General features: G+C 31.4%; 2 protein-coding genes across 3 annotated transcripts; one reads left to right on the top strand and one right to left on the bottom strand.

Annotated features, from left to right (window-relative positions):
- Nucleotides 1-9,367, bottom strand: LOC134695770 (uncharacterized). Of its 2 annotated transcripts, none has more exons than XM_063557181.1 (6): nucleotides 9,184-9,367; nucleotides 6,857-7,016; nucleotides 4,458-4,604; nucleotides 2,166-2,356; nucleotides 797-1,011; nucleotides 1-273 (listed from the first exon to the last, which is right to left on the bottom strand). In XM_063557181.1, the coding sequence occupies exons 2-6, from the start codon at nucleotides 6,964-6,966 to the stop codon at nucleotides 250-252; spliced, it is 687 nt and encodes a 228-aa protein (XP_063413251.1). In that variant the 5' UTR covers nucleotides 6,967-7,016; nucleotides 9,184-9,367; the 3' UTR covers nucleotides 1-249. The 2 variants fall into 2 exon arrangements, with proteins under 2 accessions (XP_063413251.1, XP_063413250.1); XM_063557180.1 differs by lacking the exon at nucleotides 9,184-9,367 and adding an exon at nucleotides 8,772-8,904.
- LOC134695769 (uncharacterized) lies at nucleotides 8,988-17,036 on the top strand. The gene is made up of 5 exons (XM_063557179.1): nucleotides 8,988-9,064; nucleotides 11,931-12,014; nucleotides 14,365-14,398; nucleotides 14,793-15,158; nucleotides 16,292-17,036. The coding sequence occupies exons 3-5, from the start codon at nucleotides 14,372-14,374 to the stop codon at nucleotides 16,796-16,798; spliced, it is 900 nt and encodes a 299-aa protein (XP_063413249.1). The 5' UTR covers nucleotides 8,988-9,064; nucleotides 11,931-12,014; nucleotides 14,365-14,371; the 3' UTR covers nucleotides 16,799-17,036.
- Nucleotides 17,037-17,822: the final 786 nt, after the last annotated feature.

Genomic DNA, 17,822 nt, shown 5'->3' with positions numbered 1-17,822 from the left:
TAACTATCGTAAAGATATTTTATTACTCCCAAATGTTTCTATACGATGAGTACGACGATGCAATTATTTCAATTGTTATGAATATGATAGGACTCATACAACAAGTCGTTGTGATTCCCAGTTCTGTGTCGAATGCCATGATTTGCTATGTACACCTACATCAGTTCAGAGCAGGATATTCACTTCATACCTTTCAATGAATACTAAATGTATTACCAGTAACCCACTCTCAATGAGTCATTGTGGAACTCACAAATGTGATGCTTGTGAATACTGAAACATATAAATCAGAATTAATTTGCATCCATGCATCAAATTGCCCATAAGGAGTCATTTCAGTCGTGCTGTTGGTCTTTATTCTTTAATAGACTTCTCAAAATAAGATATAAAAACAACATATAAATAAACATCGAAACAAAGTTAAGTAAATATAATTCAAATTTAAAACAAGAAATATGATGTTTAAAAGTTTTATTTTCATGAGAGTATGTTTTGCAATTTCAATTCCTTATGTGTCTTACATACTGACTTTTTTCGACAGCCACTCTTCAAACTAAGCAATTATTCATCTATAGTGCTATTAATCCTTGATCGAAATGTAAATAATCTTTCGTGTTTTGCACACATCTCTCCTTGAATTAATCAATTTTATACATCGTTTTATTTATAGAAATAAGAAGATGTGATATGAGTGCTTATAAACTTCTCCATCCAAGTCAAAATTTATAGAAGTAAACTATTATAGGACAAAGTACAATCTTCCACACGGAGCTTTTGCTCACATATATCTATTCACCTCAGCGTTTTCATCGGCATTTTGAATTTCTTGGTAATGTACTGCAGAGTCAGTTGGTGCTGACAAAACTCTTTCTGGTTGGTCAGAAACAACACAAGTTGAGTAAGGTGGTGGTGAAGCATATTGCGGATTCCCATTGGTCACATTTTGATTGTAAGCAAAACTGGTATGTGTATAACCATGTGGTGGGTTAGGCGCTATGGTTGTTCCTCTGTCTGTTAATAAAACAACTATATACTTGTAAATATACTTGAAATTAATGTTTAATCTCCAACATGATACACATTCGATGTAAACCAAAACATAAATGAGGTTATTATTACCTATTTAGATTGAGATAAATTACACTGATTCGCTATTTAGAATTTATTCTTATCTGTATTTGACAATGAGTCGATATTTTCAAATACTCACGAGTTTGGTCATTCCTTTTTGAATATTGGAATCCAGAATTTGCGGGAAATAGTAAATTGAGAATACATGGCCGTTCATTTGCATGGTATGATAACACAGTTATATACACTATTTACTTTCGTTGTTCAATTAAGCCTGTTTTCATACATTGGCTAATTGAACTTGTAATCTTATTTTTTTTAAGTTACATTTGAGGTAAAAGAATCTAAAAATGGCAGTAAAAAGCTGCAGTTAAAACTTACACTTCAGTGTAAGATACAGACGTCCCTAGTATCAATTTGAGCACAAAATTGTCTCTATAACACATTTCCTGGTTTAATTTTTTATTTGAGTTTGGTTAATTTGATAAGGTTCGAAAATATTAAGAATAGAATGAGCATTGTAAACTAAAAAATCTCCATGTATGCATAATCTTTTTATCACAGATGTATACAAATTGTATTCATTTAGCTTTTATAAAAACTAAAAACTTGAGATCAACCAAGGTTTTTCGTAGGGTTCTTGTATTAAAATTTCGATTCTATGTTTTGTGTTCATTGTATACTCCTATTTGTCTCTCGATCGTTTTTCTGTTTTTTTCTTCATAAAAAGTAAAATTACAAAAATACTGCATTTCAATGAAACTTTAACACGGAAAGACCCTTATAAAATGGAAGAACCAAAAGTTCCAACACATGAAACAAATGGAAAATAACTGTCATATTCCGGACTTGGTATAGTCATTTACCTAGTATGTAGAAATGGTCGATAAAACCTTGTTTTATTAATGGATATATGAAAGTGACATTAAATGTCATTTATTGATAACAACAACATGCACAATGTGTGAGCAAAATAAATATAGCAGGTAAAAAAGGTATGTGCGGTTGAATAACCCTTTTGTTTCTTTAAACTCTTAATTACTTTGTTTATTATATTTCTTCAAATGTATTTATACGTTTGTAATACCACATACCCCCTACATAATATATTGGATTTCCCCGTGCCTGTCCATTATTTCCAGCTATCAGCACGTTGGGGGCAGTGATTGGCATATTCCTTCTAAGTTGATCACTTTTTCGTCTTTGTTTCAAAACCACAAAAATAACACACAAAACAATGATGACTACTGCTCCAAAAGCAACTGAAGCCCCAACCGCAATGCTTCTGTAATTGAAATGGAAAAATAAAACATTTTCATTGTGACGTGTAATCTAAATATATATACCTTGGTGTTGTATCTATTAATACAAAAAGAAGCTTCGTTGTGAGTTTGTAATCGGCGTAAACATTAAATCATTTAAACTTTGTTTTATATAATATTTAAATCTTAAGAACTTTTATTGTTCCTACTAGATACTTTTTGAAGTTCTACGAGAAACATGTCTCACAAAATCTGACCTTTTCAATTGACAATTGTGGAAAAAACCCTCTAATATAAAAAAGAAGATGTGGTATGATTGCCAACGAGACAATTATCCACAAAAGACCAAAATGACACAGACATTAACAACTTTAGGTCACCGTACGGCCTTCAACAATGAGCAAAGCCCATACCGCATAGTCAGCTATTATAGGCCCCGATAAGACAATGTAAAACAATTCAAACGAGAAAACTAACGGCCTTAAATAAGGACTGACAATATAACCGGTCTAATTGTATCTGCTCAGATTTTAACAAGTTCGTTTTCATCAGTCTATACATATAAAAAAGAAGATGTGGTATGAATGCCAATGAGAAAACTGTCCACAAGAGACCAAAATGACACAGACATTAACAACTATAGGTCACCGTACGGCCTTCAACAACGAGCAAAGCCCATACCGCATAGTCAGCTACAAAAGGCCCCGATAAGACAATGTAATACAATTCAAACGAGAAAACTAACGACCTTATTTATATAAAAAAAAATGAACGAAAAACAAAAATGTAACACATGAACAAACGACAACCACTGAATTACAGGATCCTGACTTGGGAAAGGCACATTCTTAAATAATGTGGCGGTGTCAAACATGTTAGCGGGATCCAAACCCTCCCCTAACCTGGGACAGTGGTATAACAGTACAACATAAGAACGAACTATAAAACTCAGTTGGAAAAGGCTTAACTCATCAGATGGACAAAAATACAAGTGGACGTGGCCGGGTACTTGTACATCCCGACAAAAAAGACACTAGGAACAGATCTGAGAGTACTCGCAGTTATCTGACCGCTAGTTCAAAGCCACTAACAACTAATAAAACAAATCATGCATCTAAGACTAAACTATCAATCCGTACACGTCCAACATCAAATGGATTTAGTGTAAAGACGTCATAAACAGAGAAAAACATGACCTTGTGCAATGCCAAGTTACAGGTATCGACAGATTGTAGATCCATGAAATGTGTGTATGTATATAACATACTAGTAATATTTAGTTTGCTTTTAATTTACTGATAACAAAATCAATATTTATACCAATAAAAACAATGTTCAATGATCTTATTACAGTGTTGAATTGGTAACCTTTTAGAATAAGTTTATTTAAAGGAGCGATAAGTTTACATTAATCATTTCGAAATTTTCGGGCACGGTTAACAACATTTCCGTGAAAATGAGGATGTGCTATCCCGTTTGAAATAAGTTTTCTACAAGTACAACCAAACTTCAAAACCAAATCTTTATATCTCTGGAAAAATTTAGTAAAGGTTTTAAGTAATTTATGGTAACGATATCACTGGTTTAATAATTTACCAGTAATACATAGATTACGTTCGTTAAAATCAAAAACGTCACAACAGACACGGGCATAGCGAACGAGCTGTGAAATATAAACACCGTAAGATGGTGCCAAAGGAACATCAACATCTAAAAATGGAAAATTAAAAATAGGGAACGAAAAATCGTCCCTTTTGTCGTAAATTTTAGTGTGGAGTTTCCCGTTTAAAACCGAAATATCTAAATCCAGGAAAGGACAATTATTACCGAATAAATTTGATTTATTTAAAGTAAGTTCCTTGGGATAAATTTTAGCAGTATATTGAGAAAATTCTTGATTATTTAATGAAAAAAATCATCAAGATAACGGTAAGTGTTGTTGAATTTATCAATTAAATGCAATTTCGACGGGTCTGTACTGAGTTTAATCATAAACTGTGATTCGTAACAGTACAAAAAACAAGTCTGCTATTAAAGGGGCACAATTAGTGCCCATGGGGATACCTACAACCTGTCGATAAACTTTGTTGTTCATGAAACATGTTTATTTAAAACAATACTCACACGGATGCCTTCCTGCTACTCGATGAATAGTTGTCTGTGTTGTCATTTGGTTTGTGTGTTGGATATGGTCTATCGGTTGAATATCTTTCCGTAGTGAATGTTACACCTCCAATAGGATTGAGTGTAGTTGTTGTAGTCACGCTTCCTCTAGAAACGAAATATATAAAAAAAAAAACTTAAATAAATCAATGTCATAGGTATATGAAGAATAGTTATACGAAATAAATTCCTGATAGTATTTCACTTCAAGGTATACCAGCTTTATTTACGCACGGGGGAATTACAGAAACACGGGTCTATGCTTCATCTACTGTGAAGAGCAAACGTTTGCTCCAAATTAAGGGTCTGACCAAGACCCAAAGACGAACAGCAGCAATTTAAACATTATCTGTTCGGAAAATGTAATTTTATTAATTTTAAGGAATCAGGGGTTGGTATAAACATATGAATGCAATACAAAAGTAATTAAAAAAAAATGCTTTTAAAGTATAAAATTTAATGGAATACTTGAATAAAGTATAAAATGTACTGAAGTATATAAAAGTATTAACAAATAAATATAAAGCATAAAGTGTAAAAGAATACTTAAATAAAGTATAAAATGTATAAAAAAAACACGTTATGACATATATGTACATGTATATTACATAAGATATAAAGATTATAGTATGGATGACATAATTAAAGTGTAAAACGTATACAATGACATTTTCCCAGTATCTCCTAGAAGCAAATACAATAAACCAAATATATCACCTTTTACTAAGACGTTACTCTGGAACAGATAGTTACCAATACACTTTTACAACATTTAAGCAATGTATATTGATATTATGGTAAGTTCTTAATGAACACAACTCAAAAATGCATGTAACGTTCTATATCAAGGGGGCAGTTTCCACTTTTCGAGCTAAGAAAAAAAATGGTTATAACATTTCGATTGAGCAAAGCAAATGATGAAATATTAAACATTTATTTTCCGTGAATAAGGGAGATATGAAGATTTGTTCACCCAAGAATATTCATATTTCACGAGGGCTTAGCCCGAGGGAAATATGATTGTCGAGGGTGAATAAATCTTCATGTCTCTCGAAGCGAAGGGAAATGAATGTTTTATTCCACTATCAATATGCTTAACATGCAATATTTGCTTGCACACATTGTTTTTTCTTAATTCGCTTTTTTTTTAAAACTAAACACAACTTACACATTTATAAACAGTACGGATCAAAAGTTAATTAGGAGTCTTTTTGTATTAACGTCTAAATTTGATTATTGTTAAACATGATAATGATTTTTGCGATCGCTATTTGAAAAACAAAATTTTAAATCCTCATGTACATTAACAGCGCGTAACGTCGCATAATGTAGTCCAAACATGTTAGAGGGGAATATGAACTCAGAGGGAAATATGATTTTCAGAAGGGGAATATGAAGATTTGTTAAATGACACGTGGTATAGTCTCGACCAATCAAATATTGTTTAAACTATCAATATGTATAAGAAGTTGAATAAAATGGGTTATTCATTACGCCGAATTAGATGTTATTACACGAATGAACATCACGAGTGTACTATTATTTGTCTGTTTGTCTTTTTCATTTTTAGCCATGACCTTGACATGTCAGTAAGGCAAATTACTGTATAGTTAGAGTAATGATAAAAAGAGGAACTGAATGTCCACTTAATTAAAATCTGTGACATGGTTAACATGACAACGTTTATATAAGAAAGCCTTAACCAGGCTGCATGTCTGATAGAAATATGAAATCTATTTTCAAAATTAATATACGTTTTAATGCACACAACATTCATCTTTTAATAACATGTTAATAAAGTCATAATATAGGCATTTCTATGACTTGATATCACATGATATCATTAAATTCACCATTATTGATAGTTTGACGGATTGCTGTTTGACGTAAAGTGACAAGTATTACATCAGGACAAACAATGATATAAATGTTAAATTAAATGTATTGGAATTTTTAATTGTTTTAGTACTTTGGAACCTGGCAGGTGGTGCAGGAAATTAACAGGATACGCTTATCTTGTCGACAAACCAAGTTACGTCATCTGTGGATGTTTTGAATATTACCTAGGTTGATGCAATTGATACATCAGTGAAATAATGTTTTTTTTTTGTGCAAGACTGCATGCGTTACCAAATTTCTAACATGTTAATGTGCAAATTAACTTTCTCTAGGTAGAAACCTTAACCAATTCCCTGCTATATATTCGGATTCAGGGAGTCGGTAGTGAAGCAACGACGCCGCACATACCATTTTTTAAGTGTTTGCTATGACCTGTCCGAAAATTTAATCCAGAACATACATCATGCAATGCTCAACAACCACAAAAAACATAATAAAAATAAAAACAATTATATACTTACTGAGCAATAGCTTCACATGAGTGATAACGGACATCAGAGACACAATACCAAGTGCTATTCATTTTACAACATTGATCACACATCTCATACCAGTTGTTGGGACAAGGCATATGATAACATTCATATTTCCACCATGAACCATCTGGTGTGCATATTTCGGCTAAAACAAAAAGCAGCATTGCAAGAAAAATAAAAATGATAAAACTCAGAGAAATATATCAAAGAACGTCTAGAAGGATTTTTCTTTAAATTCTGTACTTTTTTTTTATATATATATTTTATTCACCACAATATTCTATATTTCTTATTTTTTTTCAAATTTGTTATCATTGTTTCCCCCCCCCCCCTTTTAATCCGCATCCTTTGGTCTAGATAGTTATCAAAGTTACCAGGATTATAATTTAGTACGCCAGACGCGCGTTTCGTCAACATAAGACTCATCGGTGACGCTCATATCAAAATATTTATAAAGCCAAACAAGTACAAAGTTGAAGAGCATTGAGGATCCAAAATTCCCAAAAAGTTGTGCCAAATGCGGCTAAGATAATCTATGCCTGGGATAAGAAAATCCTTAGTTTTTCGAAAAATTCAAAGTTTTATAAACAGGCAATTTATAAAAAATGACCACATTATTGATATTCATGTCAACACCGAAGTGCTGAATATTGGGAAGGTGATACCCTCGGAGACGAAACGTCCACCAGCAGTGGCATCGACCGAGTGGTGTAAATAGTTATCAAAGGTACCAGGATTATAATTTAGTACGCCAGACGCGCTTTTCGTCTACATAAGACAAGAATTCTCTATTCTATTTTAACCCTCAATACTAAAAAAAACCCGACTATTGGTTTCTTTTTCTTTTCAATTATTTAACATTGTGTAAACCACAGCAATTCAATAATATTTATATTTATACATTGTGTTTAAAGGGGCACTAGCTGTCAAATTCATGGTCACCGATTTGACTCAAATTCTCATATTTGATTTATACAATGTAAAACATTTATCCAAACTATCAAAAGTCTAAAACAAACAGTTTACAGAGCATGGGGTAGATAATATATAGGTTCGTTTCGTGTGTATTTTAGTCCAGACGCCATCTAATTAACTATCGATTTGACCTCAGACGACCATATAAGCGATGTAAACATAAATAAAGATCAATATAGATTAAACCAACACGTGCAATTGGATTTTTATAGGTCTGTTTGATTTTATTTTATAGATTAAAAATAGATGTTTCTCATTGTTTTTAACCGTATAAGAATGATTTTATGTGCATCGAATTGGTAATGAAATGATTTACCTTAGTTTCACTTTCATTGTTGACATTCTTTTTCTTTAAATAACCAGTACACGTACAATGCATGCATTGTCAATCTCTAGCTAGGGTTAAATTGAAGTTCACATGAATACGGATTTAAAGAGGTCGACTCATTCACTTGCAAGTGAATAACTAATTATCAATGTTTCTTAGCGTAATTTGACAAAATTGAACCTTTTTGGCTGCAAAAAGCGAATTGTTATTTCACTACTAGTATTTCACTTTCATTATTGATTGAACAGAAAAAAATTAAACTTTATATTTTTTATATATCTCGTAGCTAGTGCCCCTTTATTGATCTTTTATGTATACCCAGTATAAACATCGCGCAGAGATATCAATTTATCTATGGATACATTTAAAAAATAAAGATCTTAACCTGCTTTCATTTTATTTTGACATAGTCACAATAATGTAGATGTGGAGTTGGGTCGATAAGGTGTTTTCATTTAACATCGATATAATGTTACTAATGTGTGAAACAAAGTTGCAAAAGTTTTATAAAAAAATGAAATATTTACTCCTTTCTTTCTTTAAATAATCTTATTAAATACAAAAATCTGAAAAAAAGTGATAAAAAACCCAACTTACCTTGATTATTGTTAAACAATACTATTAAAATTACAATATCGAATAAGATGTGTTTCATTTTTAAAACTTCAGACATTGTACAATAATGATTTAACATGTATGTTTTGAATCATAGTATTTAGTTGTAAATAACCCGTATATATTTTTAAAGGTCTATATCTAATTTTTTTTAACATAAACAAGGGTAAAAAGTGTGTTTGTATTTTTACTGCGCATATTTCGCAATACAATAAACAGGTTTTAACCAGCTACGCCATTCCTTTTAAGAAGGATAACTTCTTGTATATTCCAGGGTAACGTATTTTTTTTATACGATCAGTTTACATAATTACATAATTTAGTTCAAAGACAATAATTCAATTTATTAAAACTTTATCGTTACAATTAAGTCCGTAAAACAGTTCTCACTTACCATCCTTAAATAAATCAGCAGAACATAACCCGTATCATACTAACAACGTGGTTTAGTGGTTAGTGCATCGGACTAATAACACAAAGGTTCCTGGTTCGATTCCCAATCCGGGATGGAATTTCAGGGAATGAATTTTCGGATCTCCTTTGACACCATTTGCGAGAATGGTCTTGAGGAAACGATGATAGTCCGTCGGAAGGGGACGATAAATGGCTGACCCGTGTTAAGAGAGAGACATATCTCTTGCACGTTAAAGACACCCTTGTAGATATCGAAAAAGAGCAGGCTAATACCGCTACAAGCTAGGCAGCACCCGCAAAGTGGAAAGGGATTAATATAAGTTGCAAAACTTGTTTCCCAATCCACTATAAATAAATATGTTTAAACTACTGGTTTAAGAATAAATGTGTTTATTTTCGATGCAAAGACCCAGTGAGTGATTCGAAATTGATACCAACATATGTCATCCTAAATGACCTGACAATAGTAGCATAACTACATTGTATATCCCTTTCTGAATAATTCTGTTTCAAGGCTAAAATAACGGATACTTTCGAAACAATTTGAAATTTAATGAATCAACCGCATCGATAATTGGTAGCCATATCATTCTTGAAAACGAAATAAGATAAATCCAAATTTATGAAAGAAATAGAATAAAATATAAAACTTTTAACTTTTAAATTTTATTTTAACAGATTTAACCTAACGTCGCTAGCCTTCGAATACAAAACATAATTTTAAATTCTTAGCCGTGTACAACAAATTTATATACTATTTAACAGCCTGTACATTGACCTTTAATGGTTAACTTTTATAAATTGTTATATGGATGGAGAGTTGTATCATTGACACTCATATTATATCTTCCTATATCTATATTTATTTGTGTGTTTTGATAAAAATAGCCTATACATCAACACATTAAATGTACTTTAAAAATTGTTAATCGGTTACACAAAAAAGATTGGATTTAAATAGGCGATTATAAAACATAAATGTATATGTGCATTGATGCAAGTGACTAGTTCTAGTCAATAACATACAATTCATTAAATATCTTGTGCGTGCGGATTAACCTTCACCTAAAAGGTAAACAGAAATCTTTAAAAGGCAATAAATACGTACATTTCGGTTAACAATTTTAAGTAAAATCTTGTTGCTGCAATATCTATAACTTCCTCCCATTTAAACCAGATTTAAACCACTATTTGCTACGATAGAGGTTGCCTGTACTAAGCTAAGTCAGGAACATTATTCGTTTGATGTGTTTGAGCTCTTGATTTTGGTATTTGATTAGGAACTTCCGTTTTGTATTTTCCTCGGAATTCGATATTTATTTGTTATTTGACTTTTTAGGTATAAATATTTCTTTGATATTTAGACTCCAAAAACATGTGTTCTCTCAGTCTTAAGAGGTCCCAAATAGTATCATTCAAACCATTCATACAATTTTGATTGATATTGTTTCTTTGTTCAAGTTTTCTTTTCAGTTGTCTTTAAATTTTATACCAAGTAGAGATTTTTCTAATTTGTTCATTTATTTCGGTTGAAGACCATTGCTTTAATCTACATATTCAAATCCTTTTTTTTTTAGATTGGAAAAATCATTATTTGAGCCAAAACCACTTTGATTTAAGAATAGTCTTTGACATATTCCCAATTTCCTTTCTCAATTTTATTCACTGAAACTAACTTCATCAAAATAAAATGATTGATTGATTTAACGACAAATGCATTCACCACGGTTTCTGGCGAGGCTTGTGTTGATAAAAAGTAAAATCACAAAAAATAGGGCACTCCGAGGATATTTATAAAGGAAAGTTTGTAATCAAATGGCAAAATTAAAAGCTCAACCAAATCACACGAGTGATTAACATCTGTCATTTTCCTGACTTGATACAGGCATTTTATCATGTAGAAAATGCTGGATTGAACCTGGTTTGATAGCTAGATAAACCTCTCACTTACATAAGAGACGCATCAAATCCATTATATTGACAACGATGCGTGAACAAAACAAACAGATATTATAGATAAAAATGTTAAAGTATAGAAGAGGGACGAAAGATACCAGATGGACAGTCAAACTCATAAATCGAAAATAAACGCCATGGCTAAAATGAAAAAGACAAACAGACAAACAATAATACACGTGACACAACATAGAAAACTAAAGAATAAGTAACATGAAACCCACCAAACACTACGGGTGATCTAAGGTGCTCCGGAAGGGTAAGCAGATCATATATTATACCAATGCATTAAGTGTGTTGCGAGGATGTCAAAATAGCATGAACATAAGAGAATATGTTGTATATTGCTTTCATTGTTTCTTTTTGGATCCATTTTCATCGATGCTTTAGTTGAATGTCATATTTTCGATTGCTTTATTGACATATATGTGGTCCATTGCAGCATTAATTAACGTTACATTTTAGAGTTTTATGTATAGTTTATTCAATTGTTTCCCTGATGGAGTTTAGTGCTGATATTGCTACCAATATGTGTTGCTTAATTCTTTTGGCTTTTGAAATAGTATTACTGTTGTTTAACAATCTATGTTATATAAGGTCTTCACATGGATTGTTAGCTATGCATTGCTAGTTTTAAGAATAAAAGCTTTCGCAGAAAAAGAAATATATCTTGCATTTTCCATGAATCTTCATATGTGAAATATTTGCCAATTAATGGTGACAAATCATCGCGTAGGTTGATTTAGAATGAAGTTATTAATCTTATTCAAGGAAACCCTGGCATCTGTTAGAGATCAGTATAAATACGAAGTGCATCAAGTAATGCGACACTTTACCGATTTTGTTAAGACAAAGGTAAGTAAGATGTTATTATTAATTACATTATCATATGAGAGGTAAAATCAGAATTTTTGTGATTTACGCGATAACGGACAATGTTAATACAATATGTAACTATCGAAGTGAGAAATTGTTTTAAATATCTTCACCGTCAGACGAATCTCAATGCATTTAAACAGAGTTAATATATAAACAAATTTTGTTTGAAATTATCTTTAAACTCATGCAAGTCGATATGAACGAACTAACAAAAATAAGAGAAAAATATATGTTATATTGTTTTGCTCATTCTGGAAAAATGCTGCTTTGTGTAATCCATATGATCTAGAAAACATATTGCACATTAGTGAAAGAAGACGAGCTAGAGATTTTTGAATTAATCCTGTTTATCTGAATATCAACAAATGTTCATAGTTATCAAAGGTATCAGAATTATAATTTAATACGCCAGACGCGAGTCTCGTCTACATAAGACTCATCAGTGACGCTCAGACAAAAATAGTTTTAAAGCCAAACAAATACAAAGTTGAAGAGCTTTGAGGTCCAAAAGATTCCAAAAAGTTGTGCCAAATACGGCTTAGGTAATCTTTTCCTGGGATAAGAAAATCCTTAGTTTTTCGTAAAATTAAAAGTTTTGTTACAGGAAATTTATGAGTTTGAACAGCGGTATACTACTGTTGCTTTTATTTATAAAAATGACACTATAATTGTTATTTGTGTGAACACTTAAGTGCTGACTACTGGGCTGGAGATATCCTCGGGGATGAAACTTCCACCGACAGTGGCATCGACACAGTGGTGTAAATAGTTATCAAAGGTACCAAAATTATAATCTATTATGCCAGACGCGCGTTTCGTCTACATAAGACTACATAAGACTCATCAGTGACGCTTAGATTCAAACAGTTATAAAACCAAAAACATTTGTGTTAATTGTAATATTTCTAGAACGGTATAAGTTTCAGCGCTAGTTGTTACTTGATTTCAAAGCTGTTTTTTATGCAAGATTATGCTTTTGGTTTTCCTGGTTTGACACTTGTAATTGTGATGGCTCTTAATATTTTGCTGTTCTGTGTGAGCCAAAGCTCGCTGTGGAAGACCGTATTATGACCTATAATGGTTTGAATTTTCTTCGGAGTATTTTTATGATTTTCTTTTTTTCTTTTAAAAATTGTGACTTGGATAGTTAGTTGTATAATTGACACTCATACCACATCTTCTTATATCTACAAATCGCATTGGCACGTATAAAACATCATCGCATCTATATATTTAAGTCTAAAGCACAATGTTATAACATGAATTTATTTATTCAAAATAGGATTAATTTCCGAAATTATGTTGATGATTTTGTTGTATAAACGTTGTTGTATTGTTACGTCAACATAGTTATTAAAACACTTACAAAATCAGCAATGCCATAAAAGGTATACAGTTATAAACAATGCGTAAATCCTGTCCATCCATAAGAGCCAGTTATCAACGTCGTATACACTACAGTTATAAAAAAATCATTTCTGATGAAACTCAGTGACCTGAAAAAGTTAAAAAAGAAACGTAATTAACAAAAATGATAGACAGCGAAAAGAGACAATCACTACATTACAGGTCTCTTGCAATGATAATCACCTACATATGTAAAGTTATCCGACACATATATATGTGAGACGTTTAGGTGAGCGAAATATGATATAATTAGATATAGGACCTATCAGACATTTAATCACTTGAATATATTTTGATAAACATTATTTGTGGTTAATGGTAGATAATCCAATTTCAATCTTGTATTATTTACTTATACCAATGCATTTTACGTTCGACCCTTATGCTTGATATATGATTCAATATTAGGACGTCTTTAGAAGATTTACCATTTGGGTTTGACGAAATGAATTTACTTTTTTCTTTATATGATATTGTCATTTTGTCATATCTGTAATCCAATTACCAACCTGTATTACTTCTTATATCCGTTGCTAAACTATTTCACATCATGTATATCGGTTAAGATCTGTCAATTTGGCATTGATGTACTAAAAGGTGAAGCTTTAGAGATAACACAATATTCAAATGAAAAAAGACAAAGAGACAAACAAGGGTTCCCACTATGAATAATATTTGATCTGTTATTGTAATTTTAATTCTCCTTTTGTAATTGTAGTTTTGCCCTCCTTCTGTAATTGTAATATTAGTTTCCTTCTGTTATTGTAATTTTGCTTCTTCTTCTTCTGTAAATGTAATTTTAATTCTCTTTCTGTATTTGTAATTTTGCTTCTCCCTTTGTAATTGTAATTTTGCTTCTCCTTTTGTAATTGTAATTTTGCTTCTCCTTTTGTAATTGTAATTTTAATTCTTCTTACAGAATACGAATGGATAACATTGATGACGATAAGAAGGTAAGATTTATCGTAATACGTTACTTTAACAAACATTTAAACACTGACCATTTTATCAGATATACTTAAGTCTACATATAGGATGAAGCGATATAAGAATATGAATCATGCTATATAACTTTTACGTCTCGAAAGTTTCATGTCTTGATATTTCACATAAATGGAATAGTTTGCAGAATTTGCCAAAATCTTTCGAAAGTTTAGGTTTCTGTGATCTTAAATTTCGGACATAATTTGTTTTTTTCATTTTTTCATATAACGGTCATTGACGAGTCTTCTATACCATGTATATTCATGAAGAATAACAACTATTTTGGCTTTTGATACCCTGTGTTATACCACTAGATTTAAATTAAATTTCTAAATATTCTTATTATAAATGTTTTTGTTACAGTTTTATGATTCAAACGCTGCTGTTAAAGGGGTCATCGAACATTTTCGAAGACTTCAGAATTTTTGGGAAGAAAAGTCAAAAGGAGAATACCGAATCATTTCAAAAGACGTACAAATAGACACATTTAACAGTGTCTATAAGTTGCATGGACCGATATATGTACATATCAAAAGAAATGTAACTGTTGAGACAAAAACAATGCCATTTAGCGATGTACATACACAGAAAATGGGCTGTCGAGAGAAACATGTTTCGGACGAGCAGCCAAAGAAAGAAGACCAACACATTTCAAAAGACGTCCAAATAGATACATTTAACACTGTCTATTATGTACATGGACCGATATACGTACACATCAACAGAAAGGTATTTATCGAGAACAAAATGATAACCCATAATGATAAATGTGTAAGCATCTAAAGATAGACTTATATGTGTCTTAAAGTAAAAGAATTTTCACCGGGTTTATACTCAGTAAATTTTTGACTGGTGAGTTTCATTGTCACTATGATATTTTTCGTCTATGATCAAATAGTATTCTTAGTTACACTTGAAATATATAAGAGAATGAAGATAGCAAAGCGACATTCAGGCACATTAGTCAAATACATAGATATAGGAAGATGTGGTGTGAGTGCCAATGAGACAACTCTCCATCCAAATAACAATTTAAAAATTAAACCATTATAGGTTAAAGTACGGCCTTCAACATGCTTACAAAGGCATAGAATATCATGCAAAACGACGTTAACAAAATACAAAACAAGAAACAATACAAAGGACAGAGTAATACAAATCTTATATAAAATGTATGGTTGATCTCAGTTGCTCGAAAAGGGTAAGCCAATCCTGCTCTCCATGTGGCAACTATCGTTTTTGTTCATGTATAAGCACAAACGTGCTAGTAAAACTCATTTGATAATTTGAAAAAACAGTGGTAATGAAAATTTTAAAATATCCTTCTTCATCTACGGGAACAGATATCCATACTGGTCAACCCATCCGTTATGGCGTGCGTACCTTTTTTAAAGGGATGAATTTAACATAATATTTAAGTTATTCCTTTGTAATAAACCTTTCGAAGAAAGAGAATTCAGATGATGCATATTTGTATGAAAAAGTGATATGAAATATATCAAAAATTCTATGACGAAATGTTTCTGTTGATTATGGTATAAATTGCATACACGAATAAACAAATATCAAAATAATTGTTTTGCTAACACTCCAATCAAATTTTGAGACACGTTGTCATATTTGTTTTCAATAATTTTTACATTAAACTTGGTGTGTTTCTAAATAGTAAGCAAAGGTGCTTAGATTACAATCTAAAGCGCCAGACGCGCGTTTCATTTTTCATTTTTGTGATTTTACTTTTCACCATTAATCAATCCCATGGAGACAAAATGTTTGTCTGGTTTAATAAAATAAAAAAATATAAATCTGTTATATTTTGATTTTGATAATGCTATTATACTCATAAATCTTCTTTCATTTAGAGTTCCAATTACTCAAGAACATCGATTCAGGCCCGACAACCACACGCCACCAGACAAATAGATGTTGTAGATAACAAATTTTTTCCAAAGCTTAAAACCTTTTGGGAAGAAAAGACCAAAGCAGAAGAACATGGACGCATTTCAAAAGATGCACAGATAGATACATTTAATACTGTCTATAAGTTATATGGTCCTATATACGTACATATTTTTCTAAACCTTAAAACCTTTCGGGAAGAAAAGAACAATACAAAAGAACATCGACACATTTTAAAAGATGTACAGATTGATACATTTAATACTGTCTATACGTTACACGGTCCTATATACCTACATATTCACAGAAGACAAATTGTCGATACCATGATTGGAGCCGTCAATGAAAATTGTCCTAGTAGACAAACAGACACATTTAAAAGTTTTCTCGCTGGAGCAGGTGTTTTAGGGGTTTGCTTTGCTCTGGTAAGAATGTTAATGCCACATTCTGTAAACATTCGTTTCATCTAGCGACCCCTTTTAAAAAACATAACCAACGAAACCAGACTTAAACATGTTCGAACATATCAGACTATAAACACGTATAACGATATCAGCATAACACATGTTAAAAGATACCAGTATCAAACATCTTCAAATATACCAGGACCAACAGGTTCAGTAAATATTTATCAAATGTTGTTTGATATATATTTGTATAGCACTTGTAATTGACAAGACATTATTAATAAAACAATTGAAAACGGCATTATAAATGATTTGGTGTTAACGATAGCATAATATTGCAATCTACATTAAAGAAGTTTGTGAAAGAACTAATGCATTCAGGGAAAGTCTAATTGATAAAAGTTTAAAAAAAAATGATATATTTAAGGAATGACTGTAATATTGTTTCGGTCTATGAAGAAAAAAAACATAAAAAATGAGGTGCACACTGAATATCCCGCGTAGCGTGTAACTTTAAAGTGTGAGTCCAATTTTTTATATTATTTCGAATTGACAGAAAAAGTATTACAGTCAATTCTTTATGTAATAACTAATCGAAGAATTCAAAAAGAGAAAAATATTCTTCGAGCGACCAAACAACACATTAATTCACGAATACGCGTAGCGCATGAGTTTATTTTCAGTGTTGTTCGGTCACGAGTTTAATATTTTTCGATATTTGAATTCTTTTATTAGTTATTCTTTTTATTACATTGGCAAATGGCTTCTTTTAAAGAAAGTAATGTAAAACATGTATGGAACTATATCTTGTTTCTACGAATTCACAATTTTTTTTGATCCCTCGTTATCGACGTCTTAACATCTATTGTTGTATGACGTCAGACAGTGAAATAAGCACGTTTATTTCACATGTAAAATTATCGGTTTTTATTTAACTGGGAAATCAATGTAATTCATTGCAACCAATGTAATGATATACTTTTATTCTAAATGTCATTTCAAACCGGAGTAAACCATGAAAAAACGTTGATGACGTCATATTCACGTGACAAAATGTTGTCTTTGAGCTGATAAACAAAACGACGTT

Source organism: Mytilus trossulus, chromosome 14, assembly GCF_036588685.1.
Source record: "Mytilus trossulus isolate FHL-02 chromosome 14, PNRI_Mtr1.1.1.hap1, whole genome shotgun sequence".
In the NCBI taxonomy this organism is placed as follows: Eukaryota; Metazoa; Mollusca; class Bivalvia; order Mytilida; family Mytilidae; genus Mytilus; species Mytilus trossulus.
The sequence above is the reverse complement of the archived record's forward strand: the minus strand, read 5'-3'. Positions and strand labels throughout refer to the sequence as shown.